The sequence below is a fragment of the Puccinia triticina genome, chromosome 7A, assembly GCF_026914185.1.
Source record: "Puccinia triticina chromosome 7A, complete sequence".
Lineage (NCBI taxonomy): Eukaryota > Fungi > Basidiomycota > Pucciniomycetes > Pucciniales > Pucciniaceae > Puccinia > Puccinia triticina.
Window position 1 is genome coordinate 2,515,710 of NC_070564.1, and position 21,622 is coordinate 2,537,331.

At 46.2% G+C, this 21,622-nt stretch overlaps 2 protein-coding genes across 2 annotated transcripts; one reads left to right on the forward strand and one right to left on the reverse strand.

Moving 5' to 3' along the window:
- Positions 1–429: 429 nt before the first annotated feature.
- Positions 430–1,885, forward strand: PtA15_7A310 (uncharacterized protein; the record flags this gene model as incomplete). Its single annotated transcript, XM_053170905.1, has 4 exons — positions 430–582; positions 709–827; positions 972–1,622; positions 1,684–1,885. The coding sequence occupies 4 exons, from the start codon at positions 430–432 to the stop codon at positions 1,883–1,885; spliced, it is 1,125 nt and encodes a 374-aa protein (XP_053022139.1).
- Positions 1,886–5,505: 3,620 nt separating this feature from the next.
- PtA15_7A311 (uncharacterized protein) lies at positions 5,506–6,439 on the reverse strand (the record flags this gene model as incomplete). Its single annotated transcript, XM_053170906.1, has 2 exons — positions 5,506–5,516; positions 5,566–6,439. 2 exons carry the CDS (start codon positions 6,437–6,439, stop codon positions 5,506–5,508), a joined length of 885 nt encoding a protein of 294 aa, XP_053022140.1.
- Between the last annotated feature and the right edge of the window lie 15,183 nt (positions 6,440–21,622).

Here is a 21,622-nt window from a genome sequence, read left to right on the forward strand (position 1 = left end):
GGGGAGTGTTATGGTGCCTACTTTTTACATATTTTCTTACCAACAGAATTACATGATCATCATGTATATATTACTTGGCAATCTTATTCTTCCCCAGGGGGAGTTTTTTACATTCCATCTCTGTGTATCCTTGCTCTTGATCAGGATGAACTGGTCTTATCTTTCCCCGCTTTTGTTTTATCTGAATCTATGTACAAGATAGACATGGTTTTCTGTGGATTATGTAAAAGGTGGTGGTTGGGGGCGGCTGCTTACGTGATGCGTGGGGGATATCCCAACAGGAGAAGGAACTCCTGCTGGCGGGATGGCGTGATAAGACCCGCAGATGGGCACACACCCACCATATCATGCCAACACGCCCCAGCAGGACCACCCCCCAGAAAACCCATCCCAGACCACATCCGACATCCCACAGAACGCCAACGAACGATGCCCAGGACGAGCGCAGAATATAGCAGCACGATCTCCGACCTCACCCGCGCCAAGCTAGCCGGCGAGCTCATCCTGCCCCTCACCCACCAACGCCGAGGCCCCTGTCTGCGCAAGCTGGTGCACTGGTCCAACCTGCTCTCGGTGCTCACCGTCCCCGCGTCCATCGAGCGGACAGACGCAGGAGAGGCCGCCCGCCAACCGCCGACCGCCCCGAACGAGCCGGAGGACGATCGCTGGGCGCGGCCGGCCGGCCGGGCGGATGTCTCGCGGGAGCAGGCAGAGTGCGACTGGTTCGACCACCTCCTCGAGGAGATCGACGACTCCGACAGCGAGTCCGAGTCCTCCGACGGCCTGCCCGACCCCGCCCTGCTCCACAACATCCTCCCCGCGCCTCCGTCTGTCCCGCCGGAATCCTGCAGGGGTCGCAGCAGCCGACGCAAGCGGCTCTGGATGGAGGAAGAGCTCCCGGAGGATGCCGGCCGCGACGGCCGCCGCCGCCGGCTGCTCGCCCGCCCCGCCCCCGGCCCTCGACGAGCTAGGAGGCCATCCCGCCGCCCCCGTGCCCGGCGAGACCCTGCCGGCCTCGGCCTCCCCCACTGGGGCTTCCTCTGCATCCGGCCCACCGAGGAGGAGCTCAAGACGACGGCCGAAGACGACGAGGACAGCCATCTGCCCAGCTTGGTCCCCATCAAGCCCCGCCCCCGCGTCCAGGCCCTCATCCACCACCCCCTCCAACATCCCGCCACCACTGCCCCGTCCCCCATCGTTACCCTCGACGCCATCGACTTCAGGTCCTACGACTTCATCATCGCCGCCGACGCCCTCCTCGACGGACAAACCGTGCTCGTCAAGTACCTCGTCGGCGGATACAACGGCCACCCCAGACCCCCATCCTCCTCCTTCCTCCATCCCCACACACACCACCAGCACTCAGCAGGACTGGGCCACGCCTCTCATGACCACCCTCTCATCGATGCCCGCCGGGGCTCGGCCGCTCGGAGGACACCAGCACCCAAGCACCCCGACATCCGGGTCACCAAGCTCCACATCGTCCTCAACCATCTCTCGCTGCCTTCGCCGGCTGCCCCTCCTGCTGGTCGGCCCAAAGAAGACGTCAACCTCGGCCTCGACGGCCGGCTGTCTCCCGACTATCTCGACCAGCCCGCCTCCGATCCCCACCAGATCCTCTTGTGGAGGGTCTTCGCCATCGGCAATCCGTGCCCCTTCTGACCCTCCCATGAACCCCCTCAGCGTTATCGCTCGCCCGGTCGGGCCATGGACTCAGCGCGCGCTCGGCCTCCGACCGATATCCTCATCCCTCTCGCCCCCCTCCTCTCTATCCAGACCTTACGCCCTCCAAAACATCAGCCTCTACGAACCCCCAAAACCTTCCCCCACTCGAAGCCCCCCACCGTCCCATCCCAATTATTCGCTCAGTCACTCGGCGCCGTAGTTTCTCCTGTGCTTTCTACTCTTTTCTTCACATCTTTCCTCTTCTCTTCGCTGTCTGAATCTTCATCTCTCAAGTCGTCGTATCATCGCAGCACTCAAGCAGGTTTTTAAATCCACACCACCCCTCTTACACTGTACTCCAAGAAATTTTTATACACACAAGTCAGGTAACCATACCATATATATATATATCTACATACTCCGTTTCCTTCCTGTATCCTCTATCCTTATCTTCTATGTATTAGTTAGACATCCAAGCCAGATGATTCTCTTTTTTTTTCTTTGACGTGGTTATTCTCTTTGGTTGTATGGTCCATATGTGTTCTGAATGTGAAGTTGAAAATGCTATGTAATTTTACGATAAGCGTCCGTCAAGTCAGGTCAAGTCGTGTTGAACAAGGGGGTAATTTAGCGAACCTGAATGTAGCCTAAACAAAGATCACCAATTTAATTTGGTTGTGGATTTGCAGCAACAGCAAAAAAAAGTGCAACAAAAAAAAGCAACCGACATGCCGAGTAGCAGCGAGTAGTCTCCCCGGGAAGCGGGTGCTTTAACTGCTGGAACGGACCAGTCATCAAGGCTCAATGACCGGAACAACTTGGCCATCGAGGGGACTTGTGTGTTACCCCTCCCCGTGGCCGGTTGTACCGCTCGGCGCTCATCTACATATGTGTCAGCATGTATCGGCGATCACGCTTGATGGCCGGGTAGCTGGTCCGTACCGGTCATCAAGGCTGAAGAACTCTTGATGCCGGGTGTGTATAATCTACTTTCTCGTACATCCGGCCATCGAAAGGAGTGCGAAATGTCCTTTCAATGGCCGGCGCTTGTACAGGTCATCGAGAGCAACACACTACTCAATAGCCGGCCATCAAGAGGGGGTACACACTCCCATCGATGGCCCGTCTATTCCGGTCATTGAGGGGAGTGTGAACCTTGTCTTGATCATTGTCAGGTGCACACTCCCTTCGCGACCTGCCATCCGGCCTTCAAGAACAACTCACCAACCAAGCCGTCGATGGCCGACCCCGACCGGTCATTGAGAAGGGATCAAACTACTCCCCTCAATGGACATTTTGTTCCGGCCATTCTGGTCCGTTCCAGTATGACCAATACCCGCGCCGGTGATTGGTATCGGTCATACTGGATGAGATCCGCCCGCGGCTGGGTGGGAGGATACGTACTTGACCTTTTTTTTGTGTGTACATAAACATGGTGATTCTACCAAAGCAGAATTGCTTAGGCTAGATTCATCTCCCCGGTAATTTAACTTCCGTTTATTGCGTTTTCCGAACAGCTTGGATCCGATCCAAACTTTGTGGGTTTGGCCGATCCTGGCAAATCCCCTAACTTAACTAAGTCCCTCTATCAGAGGGGGGACGCCGTCCCGCAGGGACCCTCCGAATCCTTTGGAGGTCACTTCGCTCCCCCGAGGAGGGAATTATTGTGTTTTCCAAGAAGCTTGGACGATTTCAGTAATTTTTTGTTTTGTGTTATGGATTTATTTTCAGCTTCCAGATAGACTTTGGGCTTAAATATCCCACAGCCCTCATTTGATTGTAGCGTGTGTAACAGTCCTGAGCTCAGTCGGTCCCTCCGTTTGGACAGAGGGCAGCAGCCCAGCTACTTGATGAGGGACTGGGAGGGTAACAAAGCCTCTCCGGTTCCGAATATGAGCTTTGTTTTTCCAAAAGTCTACTCCCTGACCATCATCTGGAGAATGATGGCTCAGGGATTAGATTTAGCCTTGGGCCTCATCTGACAACTGTCAAGACTAAGCGTGGAGTGGAGGACTTCCCGTCAACTTTGAATAAATCTGGAATTCCAGATTTTGCAGGGGAATCTGGAATCTGGAACTCTGGATCCCTTTGGGGAGCTTTGGGGACCAAGATTTCCCTGCAAAATCTGAAATCTGGCGGCTCAGATCTGGATTTCCAGATCGACGGGAAGTCCTCCAGTAAACATGAAAGATATGGGATCTGCCAGGATCTACCCCAAATAAAATTTTGTGATTGTGTCCAAGCTTCTTGGAAAAGACAATAGCTAAGTTTAGGCAAATCCCATATCTTTGACCCTATAGTTTTGATTTGACAGGTGCCAGATGCAGCCCAAGGCTAGATTTAAAGCCAGAGCCATCATCCCCCTGAAGGTGGTCTTGGAGTCAACTCCAGCAAAAACCGAGTCCAGATTCAGAACCACTAGAGCAGCTTGTTGGCCCCTCCTACCCTCCATCGTGTTGGACAGAAGCTGCCCTCGGCCCAAACGGAGCGGCCAACCAAGCACCGGACCGTTACACAAGCTGCAGGGGACATGAAGGCTGGGGGATACTTGAGCCAGAAGTTGATCTAGATCTTACCCTCCATCCAACTCCCGAGGGGCTTTGTTTAGAGTGTGGTGTTACAAATGTTATGATTGTTTAATTTTGTAGTGGATCTCTGAGGTGTAAGAACATCAACAACAAGCTAATGGATATTAGCCACAATGTTCAGGGCAACAAAGGGTGCAAAACAGAATGTAAGTTGCAACTTGCCTTCCGGTATGAAGCATGTAATTTGGAAAATTGGGAGATGAAATGATTTTGGGATGGTGAAGAATGATCATCAACTGTAGTAGTCGAAGGAATGAGATGGGAAGAGAGAAGATATAAGGTGCATTCAAGGAGTTCTTGGCATTTGGACATTGGTGTCAAATCATATTCATACCGCTCAAAATCAGCCTCCTGGTTTCGGTATTGATGTTGTGGAACTCCGTCCGTGCGTGGGCCGGCGGCAGTTGTTGGAGGGAAAGAGTGTTTTTGAGATGAGTGCCCTCCGGGTGGTTTGTTTGGTCGGTTAGAGTGCTGAGGATCAAGGGAGCGATGAGGTTGGGGAATGATTTTACAACCGCGTTGAGTGCGCGTCGGCGGTTTGTTGTAAGAGGGGAAAAGAGAAGATAAGAAAAGCTTGAGTGGGATCAATAAGATTCAGGATCGGGCGTGGAGTGCGCCAAAAGAGATCCACGATAAAATTTTGATGGATTTTCTGACTTCCGATCAGATAGGTTCCATGCCGCCCCTCGTCTGAGTTCGGGGCTGAACTCAGACTCAGGGAGGCGCAGCGCGCTGCGGACCAGTCATCACACCCCGCGCGCGCACAAAGACAAAACAAAACAACACAAAACCACAAGCAGGCCACAAAAGAGAACAAACCAAACCCTCCCCACTGAACCCATCCAAAGCGCGCAGTAGAGAAAAGGAAAATAAAACAGAGGATCCATGAAAAAGAAAACAACGACCTGAGAGAACAAGCAGAACGGACAAGGGAAAGGGTGATCCTGAACACGTCTTGAAGGCGCGACGCGCGCCGCGTCGCGAAGATCTTGAAAGGAACTGAGTCTTGAGTCTTGAAGCTTGAATCCTAGGGCACCTCGACCAGCCGCGCGCCAGCGCGCAATGCTTTGAACTGAGTCTACATCTGTACCATGCGGCACACCACAATGTCTAAACAGGAAGCCGCAAAAGGACTCAAGATTTTGAGCAACATGCTGTGGATTTCCATCCAACAAGTTGAGGGACTTGGAATTGATCTTTGCATCTAAGGTAAACAATTGTTTGTTTGCTGCAGTCATATTCACCATTTGTTTCAAAAAGATTCTAGTTAGCTTGGCTATTGGTATAGCCATTCTAGCAACTTGAGCATTACGTCTCCTCGCAGTCATTATCTTCTCTAGTGCCTTGTTGGATGAAGCCTGTTCGTCGTATTTAAAATAAGCCATTGGATTGGCTAGGCGCGCGAGAGTTTCGAGTGAAGCATTGAGCGCTCCAGCTTCTAGCCAACGTTCCTGCAGGAAAGCCAAGTCGGATTTTGTGGACCATCGAATTGGCCGATCGAGTGACCAAGAACAGATATCTGCAGTCCTGTTTATTTCTTCAGACAGTTGTTGATGATTGATTAAGTCTTCTGGATCATTGCGTGAGAGCTTCCAGAGTTGCATAAGTTCCGCAGCGCTTCGGAGCGCTGGAGAAAGTAGGCCTTCTATGCTTGCTTTGATTCTGCCATTCAAGCGTTGACATCGGAATGCTTTGCATCGTCCGAATCTCCAGTCATCGGTGTAGTCTAGTTCAAACGGGTCACATATGGAAGTGGCAGCAAACGTTGTTTCCGTCAGGTTGTCATCAATCTTGGGGATGAGTTCTGATATTAAATCAAGGGTTGTGTCAAGCTGAGTGGCAAGTTGTCGTAGGTCAAGCAAGAATGCGAGAGAAGAGATGTGGTCTTTGAGTGAAGGCAAAAGGCTCGATTCCAGTTTGTCTATCAGTCCGTTCCTTCTGATCAGCTCATCACATATTGTATTATCAGTTCGACCTCGGTGGAATCCTGCCGGCCGGGAGTCGGAAAACCGGCGACCCAGTTTGTCAAGCTTGTAGCTGACCGCATCTACGAAGGATTCATGATCAGTTAGTTGCTCGATGTTCAGGTCAGGAATGTTTGGGTGAGCGGACCTATTTTCAAATTGGACTGACTGTGAGTCGACTAAGAGGGAGGGGAAAGGCTCTGCGACGTCTGAATCCGGCATCGTCTATCTTCTTCGAACTCTTTCCTCGGCGAGCTGAGGCCCCGTTTGGCGCCGATATAATTGGTGAAATAATCCGTGACATTTTGATTATTTCACCCAAAATAAAATGTAATTCAACATATTGCTGGCATTTGTCAGTACATTGAAATAAACCCAGCCAGCCAACCACCCACCTCTTGATCAACCAAGAAAGCAAATGGACAAACTCGCCCTCCACTCGATGACCACCCACCCGGTCATCGAGTGGCTATAGCCTATGACCCACCTCAGCCACTCAATGACCCAGTTGGCCATTGAGTGGATTTATTGTAGTCCACCCAATGAACAGGACGGTCATCGAGTGGACTTATATCCACTCAATGGCCCGGTCGGTCATTGAGTGGAGTATGTTCCACTTGACAACCGACCGGGTCACTGAGTGGATACCTACTCCACTTGATGACCAACCAGGCCATCAGAGTATTTATCCACTCAATGACCAACCGGGCTATCAAGTGGATAAGTCCATTCAATGACCCGGTTGGTCATTGAGAAAGTGAAGTGTTGTATCCACTTGATGACCAACCGGGCCATCAAGTGGATATATAAGTCCACTCAATGACCAACTGTTGGTCATTGAGTGGATACATCAAGCTAGTGGAGTGTTGTATCCACTCAATGAGGTTGGGAGTTGCAAGGGGTGGGTCTGATTTAGCTGCCAATTATATTGGCATGTAGGAACTGTAATTTGTAATCATTTCATATTTTGGATATATCGGTTTGCCAAATGCCATCGGCATTTTACCAATATAATCGTGAAATATTTGTGAAACATGTCGCTGATTACATTGGTGCCAAACGGGGCCTGAGACATTGATGGCAAAGAATGCAAGGAAAACTAGGTAAGGCTGTTACCCGGGGTTCGGGACGGGGTCTGAGGGTCATCCCGAACCCCAAACCCGGTGAAACCCGGTAAAACCCCAAAGCCCCGGGGTTAAGTGAAATTTGGCCTTTGGCATTGCTCACTATGAATCTTAGAGATGTCATGATGAAAGAAAATAACAACTGTAAAATCTACTACACAACATATAAAGTTAGGGTGAAATCAAGTCAAGGATTGAGGTCATGACATGTTTAATTGGTAACAAGCAAAAGGAAAATTGAGGGCAAAAAAAGAGGGGAAATGGGAATCATCAAGGGGGAAGTTGATCTTGAAATTGACTTGTCTTGCTCAGGAAGTTTGCCAAAGCCACTTCAGCTTTCCAGTTATTGAGGATTTTGTCTAGTCTCTCCGCCCTGAATCAAACTTTCATGTGTCAGAGTTGTTTTCGAAGAGCTGCCCGTTGATCCTTGAATTTCGAGCAGAAATTCATCAGATGAAACACCGTGGCGTCTCCTTGGCCCCACAATTTGGGCAAAGAGGATCAAAGGCCCTGCAAATGCGAAAAAGGTGTTTTTTCAGTGCAAAATGACCTGAATCCAATTGGTTGACTAGAGCGCTGTAGCCAATAGGTAAGTCAGAGGGTGCCGGCTTTACAATGGATAGGCCCTCCACCATCCTGCGAAGGACCTTCTTGCAATTGCTTTTGACATCCAAAATCTGCGTTGAGGGGGACTCCAACGCGTCTTTGGCTAGTTGATCTGCCAATTCATTGCCTACAATGTCCCTATGACCCAGAAACCATAAAAATGAGACCTTCAAGCTGGCTGGGAGGTCTGCAATGGCTTCATTAATTTGAATAAATAACCATTGCCCTGGCTTCGGAGCGACTGGATTCTTAGTTCTCAGGATGACACCCTGATTATCAACAAAGATTAGCACCTGCCAATGTTGTGATTCCCTGTACAGCTCCTTGGCCAGTCTGACAGCAGTTAGAACCCCCACTGCTTTGCTTTCATGATTCAACAGGATCACCTCCTTCCCAAGGGAATATGCGCTGAAAACGTTCAGAGTTGGGCAAATAGCCGCGCCCGCTCCTCCCGTCTCCGGGTGGAAAGACCCATTGCTGAAAACCAGTAACGCCTCTGGATCTAAAGAGTGTGAGGAAATGAGGGACTTAACCAAGGATAAAATGTCTTCCCCTGTCAGCCCTAAGTTGCTGTACTCCAATTCCCTTGATGGTCGGGGATTGAAATCAAAAGAGAGGTGGATCCGCTCCGGACCCATTGCAATGGCATCATCCACCAGTTGCGCCAATAGGCCAACTCTGGCCGCATTGGGGAAACAAGAGCCTGAGTCGTCTCTGCTGGACAAAATAAAAGATCGGACTACATTACTAGCTTTCACCGTGATTATCTTTCTGTAGAAGAAAGAGAGGCTTGTTTTGATAACTTCACCAAAAAAGGATTGAGCCGCCAATCTTGCCTGGATAAATTCGGAAGACATTGACTTGAACACCCCAAGAGTAAAAAATCCTGTCAAACAATCAACCTTGTTGGCCAATGATTCAATTTTCCCCTTGTTAGGCTTAGTTGCCCAAAGTGCCCCGCCATAGGTAATTCTAGGAACCAAAACACTCTTGATCAGTTTCAATCTTTCCGGATCCCTGGTGCCCCAGCGTGCCAAAAATCCTTAGCTGATTGAAAGTCTTGTGAGCCTTTTCTTCCAAGGACCTGAAGTTCTTATTGAATAAAAGCTTCCAATCCAACCATAATCCCAACCATTTGACTTCTGTCATTGGCTTAAGGGGTTGAGCCCCAAAGGGGAAATCCTCCTCTGGTACCTTGCCTTTGGACAGCCAGAGAAATTGAGCTTTGGCTTGATCAAAGATCGCCCCATGGGAATCACCCCATTGAAGCAAACGTTGACCTTCCTCAATCAACAATCCTCTGGCCACCTCTGTTGAGCTCGCTGCAACCAAATGGACCACGTCATCCACGTAGCCTATTGAAACTGAATCTAGGGTTGTACAGAATTTCTTGATCAGCAACAAGTTGTTGTGCAAGATATGTAGGATCACAGAAAGAGGGGAGCCTTGGGGGAGTCCAATTTCAATGGGGAACACCGCCGAGGTGAAGTAGTCTAGTCTGACTGTTTTTGACCTGTCCTTCAAAAAATTGGTGATGATCAATATCAAATACATTGGGCATTTTAAGCGGAAAAGGTAATCAATGAGCCTGTCAGGGTGTACTGAAGGATACACCGACTTCACATCAAGAAACAATGGAGCCACGACCTTCCCTTCTCTCCATTTTGACTTGAACCAGTGTTCAAAGGCAAAGAGCACGTCCTCCGTCCCCGACCCCTTGCGACCCCCAAAGTGGCCGTCAGCAAGCACCCCGGCCTCTTTGGCCCACGCCGCAAGGCGCCTGGCAAGTATGAGCTCAAACAGTTTGCTCATGGTACTGAGCAGTGCAATGGTGCAGTATGCCCCCGGTTTGGTGTAGTCCGGTTTACCATGTTTGCGGATAATTGCCGTGACTGCAACCTTCCAGGAAGCCAGGAATTTGCTTCTTATTAGTATGTTATTGTATAGTTTGGCCAGGTTGTCTGCTAGTGGAGTGGAAAAATACTTAATAAGTTTGTTGGCAATTCCATCTATCCCTGGGGCTTTCCTCGGATGGACCCTCTGGATTGCTGAATCAACTTCCTCTTTTGATATTGGGGGGTAGCTGCCGAATCTACACAATAGGTCCAAATTCACATCCAATGGATCAATTGGTATATCTGTCACTGAAGTTCCTTTGAAAAGTAACTCATCCTGTTGTTGTTTGTCATGCATGATTGCGCCGCCCTCACCCTTCAGGGGCAGGACCTCCCCTCCCAACAATTTTGAAGAAAAGTGGAGAACCCTAAAGAGATCACCCTTGTCTGGGTTCTCCAGGAGCCTTCTCCACTTCTGTTGCTTCAAGGATCTGATCACGAGTGAAAGAAAATAGTCATTCCACTGTTTATAACATTCACAGGCTTTAGGGGACTTAGCCAATATCATCCACTTCCGTGCCTGGTTGCGGGTCCAAGGTTTTGCAACACCATCAAACCTTAGCCTTGGCCTTATTGGACTGGACCTTGCTCCCGAGCTGCTCCTGGGCCTGTTTCAAACATTTTGTTAGTTTCTCGGCGTGTATGTCTGGATCCTCTGGGATCTCAGAGGCAAAAGACAATAACTTAGCAGTAATGAGGTCAATTTTCCCGTTATCCAACTCTGACCACTTCGGAAGCCTCCAGTGATAGGAGGGGGACGGCCGCTTCATTATGAGCTGGGTCTGTATCGCCTGGTGATCGGACCCAAAGTTCTCACTCAAGACAGCCGTTGAGGCAACCAGCTTGGATCCTAAAAAATTTGCCCAAATCCGGTCAATTGTGGATCCCTTCCCCTTGGATGAAAAGAAAGTGGGAACGTGTCTTGGCAATGCAAGATAAAAAACAAAACTAGAAAGTGAACTTAGAAGGTCTTGGGCCTCTGGCTCAATTTTCCAAACTCCTGGAGGGTTCCAATGCCAGTGGTGCAGGTTTACATCCATCGCGATGATCATTGCCTGTTGTCAATAATAGAATTGTGTCAGCCAGTTCTTCAATTCGGGTATTGCGCAAAAGGAGGACGGAGGGTTATAGATGTTCAGGAGCCGGAAGACCTTCCCCAAGGGGTGTCTCACTTCCACCCCAACAAAAGTCTGGGAACCCCCCTCAAGTAATCTTATTGACTCCGAGGGGATTGACTGCTATATATATATAACAGTCTTATGTCTTTCATTCCAACATCTGGGCACATGCTAATAAGCAACATATGAGCGCCAAGCTGCATGTTGAGGCGGGCAGAGATCAATTGAGTTGATCTAAGGTTCCTGGAGCAGTAAAATATCAAAAGAAAGAGACAAATTCAAAAGACTTAGCATGACGGATTGCAAAATGTGGCAATTCAGGTTGAGCAGAGAGAAAGCGTTGGGATTGAGGTTTTGAGAAGGGGAAGAAGCATTGAGGTCTTGACAAAGGGCATCAGCGGAGGCGATGTGAGCAGGAGGGTCTGGTGAGGAGACTTGAGAGGGGCTCTGAGGTTCGTGTTGAGTGTAGTCGTGGGTTACGTTGGTTGTATATATCATTGGGAGGGCAGGGGTTTTTTGTCAAACCATCCCTTCTTGTAGGAACAAGTCATACTGAAGGGGGTGTGGTCGATGCCGGTGATGCCAGAAGTCTTGTTCTTGAGGCCGGCAGTGCATAGCACGCAAGTCTTGACTCCTCCAATACCATCAGGGCACTCGGTCTGGGCTTGAAACGTTTGGTTTGGTGGAAATCAAAATTCAAGAAAATTCCCAACTCTTCAACGCGATATGCCAGATCTTTGTTGACAAACAAGAGGACAAGAGATCCTGCTTTCTTGGTCAAAGGTTCATTGGAACCCATCCATCGGACGCGCGTCAGGTCCAATGCTTGGAAAATGTTCTTGGAGGCAAGCGAGCTCAAATTGGCCGGATTACTGATGTTGAAAGATTTAGGGACACCGTTGTGGAACTACTCAAAGGGGAGAATAGAGATTGGAAGGGAAATGTATAGCAACACTAGTACTAATGTAAGCTATGCAAGGGTGCTGATGAGGCTGCCTTCCTGACTAATGCTGAGGGGATGAGAGTAACACTAAGAAAAAGAAGAAAAGGTGTGGCTGATTTCTACTTGATCTTAGGAACTAGTACTATGAGCTGACTACTGACTACTGAGGATGAGAGGGTTGGGGCAATGGTTGAAGGGGGAAAGCAATGGCAATGATTCACTGGCAATGGGTTGATGAGATTTGGGCACTATATTTTCTGTATCTAATAATCTGCATGGGGTACAAGTAAGGGGAGGGTGAAGACAGTTCTTATAGTAAGGAGGGATGAGCACAGACAATGAGGAGTTCTGGCTATGGGAAGGAAGGTTTGTACAAATAAGGAAGAGTGATGTGAACATAGTAACAGAATGTAATGATGAGCAATGCTGAAAGGGGAATGCTGGTTATGGGAATAAAAGAATGTACTAATGGGGAAGAGTGATGAGAACATAGTAACTACTTGTAATGATGAGCACTACTGAAAGAGGTAAGCACAGATCCAATGATGTAATGTGTACAATAGGCATAGTACATAATGAGAAATGTATGTAAAGGGTTTAGTATGTGAGAATAAATATGTAAAAGGAATTTACTGTAATGATTCAAGTAGGTTACTAATGAAATGAGTATTGTAACTAATGAAGAATGTAGGTTGTCTGTAAGTCTTATATCCTTATATAACTACTGAACCATTGAAGATAAGGGGGTACTATGTATGAGTGACTATAGGTGAAATTTGGCGTAGAATCTGAATATGCAATAATAATGAAGTATTTGTGAAGGGTTATGGGGGAAATGGGAAATGTAATGATGAATGTATGTAAAGAAAAGCAATAAAACACTACTTATGGTTTGGAATGGAGCACCACATCCTCCCCCAACTTATTGTCTGTCCCCAGGCAATGCACCAAAGAGAAGAGTGATCCAGAAAGAGTTGAAGAATGTTGAGTCCAAGAGTCCAAAGTTCCAAAGTCCAGTGTCCTTCCTCCAAAAGGTGAAATCCAAAGTCCTGAGTAGTAATCCAAATCCAAAGTCCAGTGTCCAAAGCCAAAATAGAATCCAAGTATAATCCAAGTCCAGTATATCTGAGTCCAAGGTATCCAAGTCCAATCCAAAGTACAATAGTCCTATGTATCCAGAGTATCCATAGTCCAGTATCCAATCCAAAGAGTCCAGTATCCAAAAGAAGGTCCAATTATCAATGAGGGGTGAATGTTTAAGAAGATCTAACTCTGCTGAAGGCAATATCCTTGAGACAGACACATATTAGACTAGATTCCATTCTGAAGAATACACTAATTTTCCTGCCTAACTGAGGCAAATGGAAGAATGCAATGATTGATGATGATTGATTGATGGGGTTGATAATTGTAATTTCTGAAGGTTGTGAAAGATTTGAAGTTGAATGACTGAATTTCTGAGTATCTGAATATATATTGTAGAGTTCTGTGAAGAGAAGTTGAAGTCCAGAGAAGTTGATAAGTTGTCCAAAGAATATTCTTGCTCAAATTGAGTGGTTTCTGAGCTGCCATGTGTTGGAAGAAATTGATTATAATGGTGAATGAATGACTGTTTGAATTGATGGTTCAATAATTCTTAGAATACATGGTGAAGATGATGAGGAAATTCCAGTATTGAGGTGGTTGGATGTCCAGTAATTGCTATGGGATGGTAAGGAATGATGATGGATGATTGGATGATTGATAATTGTCAATGAGGAATGAATGAATGATTTCTTCTTTTCTTTCTGATGATGGAGGGGAAAAAATCCCTCCTCTCCTCCCAGGAGGAATCATTGATAATGGTCTTTTATTTCAACATTTCTGCGAAAAAAAGCCTTGAATTTTGTCCAGATGAGGAATGGAACCTGGGTCCATGCGCGTGTGCTGTCGCAAGAGGGGTCCTGATGTCTGAGCAGGGGCTCCGTGCGGGAGGCGCGCATGCGGACTGACAAAAAGAAAAGTAGGAAATGGTCGACCTGTATCTTCGGAACGGCTCGATGAAATTTCTTGAAACCGAGTTCATTCGAAAGATACGATTCTCTAGATTAAAATGGTATATACTAATTATTTTTAAGGGTTGATTATCGATTGTGTAGGGCCGGTTAAAGATCCAAGCGAGATCCGCGGGTGCGCGTAGTAGTAACACCGCGTCAATATAAGGCAAACTGTTTTCGGATATAACTCAGCTTTCAGTCAATGGAATTGTCTAATTCCGGATTCGTTTGAAAGAACGGAAAGAGAAGATGAATTAAGGATTACGGTATATTTAGAATTAATTCGACCGATAGGTCGCCGTGAACACTGAATGAAAGTTGTGAATGAGCCCGTGGAAACACTAGGGTGACTTTGAGCGCGTATAATTCCGAAACCGCTCGATAGAATCGGCTGAAACCGAGTTCAAACGAAAGGTGAGATCGGGAAGATGAAAACTGGAAAGATTAATGTTAATTATGAGGTCGGCCGAATCGTTATTGGAATGGTTCAAAGTTTCATTATGATTTCCGCGGTTTCCGCCGCAAGGGAGTTGAAATTAAAGGAATACATAATGAAATAAGCCAAAGGTACCGCCGAGAAACTGTCCAAATGGACTCCTGAAGCTGGCCATTCGACTGAAAAAGATTTTAGGAATAATGAATGACGTGTAGGCGATCCAAAAGTGATCCAAGGATTAATTAAACTGGGTCAAACACCAGAGTCAATAATAAAGAAATGAAAGAAAAACCGCGCCAAATGCTTCTGAAATGTGAAGGCGTCCATAGTGACGTCATAGAATGAAGAGGAGAACGTAAATATAAGGCCCTGGTCATTGGCCAACGGAAAGTTCCGTTATCCATCATTATCCGTAATGTTATTCTTCAACGCCTCCTCCCCGCCATTGTCGTCTCAAGAAAACCTTAGTACTCCTGTGAATCACCCGTCAGATACCTCCGTCTCGTCATCGCATCTAGACGAAGAGGCGCCATTAGACCGTCTTATGAAATACCGTTCTCTATTCAAAGAGCGCACTCGTTTGTCGACAACGTCCACGCGTACAACGCTGGCATGCGGGATAGCTTCAAGCCCGAAGAGGTCGATGCCTTGCGCCGTTACATCCAACAAGGACTCCTTTCCTTTGCTCGCAAGGACCTGGACGACCCGGTTGCCGCACGAAACGCACGCCTTAGGTTGTATAGCCGGTTCCACGACGCTTTTGCACATGTATGTTGACTTGATTCTGTATGTATATGAAGAGAATTTTTAGAGAGAGAGATTTGATTACAATACTAATATTTTTTATTCCTGTTTTATTTTGATTTTTAGATGGATACTCATTCCATCATAGAGGCCATGGTTGAGGAAACTGAGGAGAGGAATGCCCTGGAGCTATTAAGGATGAGGGACCAAGTGGAAGAGGAAGAAGATGGTTGGAGGGTAGAAGCAGAAATGGAGAGGATAAGAGCTGAAGGTAAGTTCTAATATATTCTATTTTTTTATTCTTTATTGAGGATTTTTACTAATGTTATGCTTTAATTTTATTTTTATGTCTTTTGATTTTATTTTTTTTTATTTTTAGATAAGGAGAAGGGAAAAGAGAAGGAGAAGGAGAAGGAGGAAAGTGAAATGGAAGAGGGTGATGTAATGATAAAAGAAGAAGAGGTGAGCTTTTGATTCTATATTTAGTTATTTTATTTGAGATTGTTTGCAGCTGATTTATATTGATTTGTTTCTGATTTGTTTCTGATTTGTTTATAGATTTGATTTTGATTTTGTTTTTATGTTATTGTGTAAGAAGATGAGAAAGAGAAAAAGAGAAGAGAAATGCATTGATTATTCCTTGTTTATTGTTTTCACCTGGAGTGGTATTCCTTGACATGAACTGCAGCAAACCTTCTGGCTAATTCTGTGCCATCTAATTCTTCCAAGATGTAAGATCCTCCTGGTTTTTGAGCCTTGATTCTGTAAGGGCCATTCCATTTGTTTTCAAAGAGTTTGCCAAACTGAGAGTCCAAAGATTTATTATACACTACTACTAATTGACCTTTCTTTAGTGGCTGTCTTGATGTTTTCTTCTTGTTCCAATAGTCCACAGAGTTCTTCCTGGAATCCATAAGCTGATGGTGTGCTTGCTGCAAGATGGTATCCCTGTTTTCAAGCTGCTGAGTCCTAGCCAATAAAAGATCCTGAGTTGATTCTACCTTTGACCAATCCACTCCAAAGAAGGTTTCCAATTCTAGGTCAATGGGTAAGATGGGAGGCTGTCCAAGAACTAGTTCATAAGGTGAGTAACCAGTTGATCTTTTGGTGGAAATTCTGTCTGCAAATAAAACTAAAGGTAAATAATTCCTCCACTTCTTGCCTTCTTTTCCACAGAGCTTGACCAAGGTATCCTTAATTGCCTGATGTCCTCTTTCTACCATACCATTTGCTTCAGGATAATAAGGGGTGGTGACTTTGATTTTGATTCCAGATTCCAGAAGGGATTTTTGAAATTGTTGTCCAAATTCAGAGCCTCCATCCACAGTGACTGACCAAGGGGCTCCATATCTGTAGATTCAGTTGTCCAAGAACCACTGAGAGATTTTCTTTGCTTGAATCTTTTCTAGTCCAACTGCTTCTACCCATCCAGAAAGGTCATCTCTTGCAATTACCAGGTATTTCCATTTGCCAGCTTTGATGTGAACTGTATCCAAACTGACTCTTCCAAAGATGGTTGCTGCTCCTGTAGGTTTCTTGGGTTCCATTGGCAATTTTGAACTCCTCTTCTGGCAAGCTTCACAAGACTGGACCCACCTGGTAACACCTCTCTTGAGACCTGGCCACCAAAATCTAAGTTTAATTCTTCTGTAGGTTTCAGCAATACCTCTGTGGCCTAAAGATTCATGAAGGGAATTGAGGATGGAATTCTGAGCTGAAGGAGAGGTGACTACTATCTGAGAGAATGGTTTGTTGATCCTGTGCAAGACTCCATTGGAAAGGAAGAAGTTGGCTGATTTATGCAAAATTTGCTTGAATTCCAGGCTGCTGCATCCTGGAGGTTTGTTCATGGTTGAAAGGTATTCCTGGAGGTGCTTCCAAATTCCTTGCTGCAAGTTACTTACCCCCTCCCCCAACTTAGCTGATGTCCCCAGAAGCAGGCCAAAAGAAGAATGTTTAGTTCCAAATCCAGGGTGAGGTTTGATATTCCAGGTTTCATCTTCATCAAAGCTAGGACAATCATCTTCATCAGAATCAGGGGGTCTTCTTGAAAGTCCATCAGGTAAGGTGAAAGTTTTTCCAGGAGTGTGAACAAGGTCATAGGAGAATAACTGAATAAATCCAATCCATCTGTTCATAGGGGCATTGGGAAGTGAAGGGTTGTTGATCATTCCAATAAGGCACTGGGCATCCACTCTGAGTTGAAAATGTTGGCCCCACAGTTTGGTTTGAAGTTTCTTGAGGATCTTGGCAACACCACAGAGTTCTAATTTGGATTGTGAGTACTTTGATTCCCTGGGTGAAAAGACTACTGACTCATATAACACAGGCCTATCCAATCCATCAGAATCCTGTTGAGTAAGAACAGCACCTGCAGCAATAACACTGGAGTCCACTGAGAGTTTGATTAAGCCAGCATCAGGTCCATAGTCCAATTTCTTTAGGGTGATATCAGTTCCAACAATCCTTTTAAGGTCCTCAAAGGCATCCTGGCAATCTTCAGTCCAATCCCAAGAGGAGTCCTTCCTGGTGAGTCTTCTGAGTGGAGCAGTAATGGTTGAGTAATTTTTAATGAACATTCTAACATATACACAGATACCTAGGAATCCTCTGACATCTGAAGGAGTGGTGGGAGTTGGCCAGGTTTCAATTTTGTTGAGCTTCTTGATGGATATCCTTCTGCCTTCCTTACAAACCACATGGCCAACCAGATCCAGAGCAGGTACACAGCAAGCAAATTTCTTCCCAGAGATGGTGAGTCCAGCTTCTTCAATCCTGAAAAGAATCCTTTCCAGAGTAATGGCATATTCATAGATAAATCTTCTGATCTGGGGGTTGTCCTTTAAAGTTTCTTCATTGTAGTCAGAGGTTGGTCCCTTTATACCTCCATCATCCACAAAGATTCCCATATGTTGAGGTAATTCATCCTGGAGTATCCACATCATTTGGGCCTGGTAAACTGCAACTGAATTGGTGGCTCCTTGGGGTAATCTGGTAAGTTGAAATCTTCCAAGGGGTGTTTCAAAGGTGGTCAAAGGTCTGGATTCTGGAGCTAATTCTCTTTCATCATATCCTCCCATAATATCACCTAGTCCATAGCAAGCCCTTCCAGTGAATGATTCAATGAGTTCCTCTGTCTTTGGTGGTAGTCCAGCGTCCTTAATGGTGACTTTGTTGAGTTTCTGAAGGTCATGTACAATTCTGAGCTTACCATCCTGCTTCTTTACACAAAATATAGGGCTGGAATAACTGGAAAAGGATTGTTCATAGAGGCCAGTGCTGAGTCTTTCTCTTACCTATTCTATAACCTGGTCTTTGATGGGTGCAGGGATTGGAATTGGTTTCTGTTGCCAAGGTTCATGGGGAATGACTGGAATGATATAAGGCTGTCCATAGGTGTGTTTAAGAAGGCCTCTTTCTGTTTCTACAAAAGCCAAAGCACCTTGTCTAATCACAATTACCCATACCAGCAGGAGATATTCTTGAGGAGAAAGCCATCCAGGAGGTCCAAAATTGATGAGGTCCAGCCTTTCTTGAGTAATCTTGGAGGTAGGAGTGAATGGTGGAGGAAAAGGGCTTAAAGGAGTGAGGTAAGGATCTCTTGAGAGTGGTGGCCTTGATAATGGGGGATTGAGAGATAATGGCATTGGTTGGTTTACTGGTTTTATTTTTTTTAGAGTTGATTTATACTTTGCTGAATGAGTGACTACAGTTTGTTGCTTTTGGTTGTTTTCCAGGGTTGCAGTTGTAAGGGAAGGGAACTGAAAACCTGGTCTCAATCTAAAAAATTTACCAGTCCAGAATTGGAAGGTATGCTGGTTTCCCACTTCTGATTACTGGGGAGTATGATTGGAACCAAAAAAGTCTGACCAGCTGAATCCATGATTGAAAGTGCTTCTCCTCTGGCTCCATTGTAGTTGATGTTAGCTGAGACATCCATCAAGAAAGGCTTTCCAATAATCATCTGAACTGGTCCTTTGGCTACCCAGAAATGAACTGTCCTGACTACTTTCCCAATGGTTACCTCCACATCTTCAGCAATTCCAGGTATATCAGTAAGGTGACCTCCAATTCCTTTGAGCTTCATAGATTTAGCAGTGAGTACTAATCCAAGTTTATGTGCAAGAGTTTCAGGAATAATGTTGACCATAGAGCCAGTATCCAAGAGTGCTTGATGTTTCTCTCCTCCAATAGTGATGGTGATGTATCCAAGGGGGCAGGAGTAGTGAGTAGTGGGTTGCTCCTGTGCTGTTTCTTCTCCATCCTCCATGTCTGTGAAGTTTGCTGATTTGACACCATCCAATGGGACCCTTCTGTTGGTTATCTTCTTCCTGATACAGTCAGTAACTCCTGGTGATATAGCAAAGATTTCTCCAAAGGCCAACTCCATCTTTCCTGCAGTCAACATCCTACTAGCCACTTCCTCCTCAATTCCTGGGTACTCCTTGGCCAAAGTCTTTTCCAAATAGGTCTTCTTAACTGGTTTGTCCTTAGGTGCAGTGGTTGAATCCTTGTCCTTATCCTGGAATCTGACTTGAGGGGAGCCTTTTGAAGTAGGGGATTTGGAAGCACTAGGAGTAGGGGGCTGTGTCATGTGAAGTAATTCCTCTGTATCCATGTCCATTAGGTCCTGTTTCTCCTTCCTGATCCTTTTGTCTGACTTGGCTGGTTCCTCCTCATCCTGATCCTTAGAGTTGTTTCTGGTCCTCTTTCCAAGGTCTGCTTCATAACTGTGGGTTTGATAATAGGCTGGGTCCTCCTCTAGTTGGCCAAAAGAAGATGTGAGCTTAGTTTTAGAGTACTCTTCCACTGGGGTTCTGATTGGTCTGCTTGGAATCCAGGGAATAACTGATTTGTCTGGAAGTCTGTAATCTCTGCCATCCTTGATAACAGCACCACTAGACATGTCCTGGGCAAGTTGAGAGCAGCTGTTGGTTCCATGGGTTTCCTGATGACAATAATAGCATTTGAATGGCCAGGTCCTAGCAGGTTTGTCCATGTGGGGAGGTAGTCCTTTGCCAGCAGTGAGGGATGCAAGTTGTTTGGTAAGGAGTTCCACTTGTTTGTCCAGAGAAATAGAAGCAGTAGGAGCAGTTCCCTGAGTAGCAGGTGTGGGTTTGAAGGTCCTAGGTGAGTTGTCCAAAGTGAATTTCTCTTCTGCCCTCCATTCAGTCCTTCTGTTGACCACTGATCTTGAGTAAACTTCCTGGTGAATGTAGGTAAGAAGAGTTTCAGTGTCTGGCAAGATGTCACCTCCATCCTTTGAGGCTAGCATTTGATTGTCCCTCATCAAGCTCTTAGTAACTCTTTGATCCAGATCCTTGTGAAGAGTTTCCAAAAGAAGGTGTCTGAATTCCTCCAGGCTGGTACTGTACCCCATTCTTACCAAGTAGTGAGTGATGGTTTCAAACTTGTTTCTGAATGTGTTGAAGGTTTCCAAGGTGCTGATTCCTCCATCCTGGGCAGATTTGTAGACTAGTTTCCTGAGATCCTCCCTGGTATATCTGACCAATGGCTGAGAAGTTCCAAACCTGGTGAGTAGCTGTTTCTTCAGGGTTTCCCAATCCAAGTTTTCATGGCCTGACATGTCTTCCACTTCATCCTTAAGGTCCAACCCTTTGATAAAAGCAATGATTTGTCCAGCCAGTTCCTTAGAGTTAGCACCATCATCTCTTCCAGCACTTTCATACCTTCTAATGAACTTCTCCACAGGCATGTTGGTTCCATCAAAGAAGAGCTCTTTGTCCATGGGTTTGATCTTTACTCCTCTGCTGACAGGATCCTCATACCTAGGCATAGCTGGTTCCCTATTTAAAAAGTGAGTGTTGGACCTGGTAGAGTGTGTTGAGTCATCCCTTTGGCGCTGGAACCTGGGAAAGCGGGGTGGTGGTGCATTTAAATCTTCTGAATCTTCTGAAAGCTGATTGGTATCTCTATATCCTGTGTATCTAGGGATACTGGAAGTCTGAGGTCCAGGTGGAGGTCTGTAAGAACTGGAGTTGACTTGTGGAGTAGAAGAACCCTGGGGATCTGGAGCATTGGAAGAAGGTTGATAACCTGGACCATTGGGAGGAACCTGAGTCTGACCAGTGTTGGAAGTGGTGGAGTCCTGAACTGCAGCATTACTGGATGGATCCACTGGAGGGTAAAGACTGGGAGCAACATTGGTGTTGGGAGATCCTTGGGCAGACATGATTGAAGCAGATAAGTTGACTCTAAATCTGAAGGGTGTTGAAGGTTGATAGTGGAGATGCTGATAGTGTTACTGTTGGTTGAAGTTGATTCTAAAAGCAGGGAGTTGATTTATAAAGAAAGGAGTATGAGGAGTGTAGGTGAAGTAGTATGTAGCTGATGGTAAGAGTGTTACTAGAGCTGAAGATATCTGAAGTATAGAAAGGCCACTGTTGGGACACCACTTGTGGAACTACTCAAGGGGGAGAATAGAGCTTGGAAGGGAAATGGATAGCAACACTAGTACTAATGTAAGCTATGCAAGGGTGCTG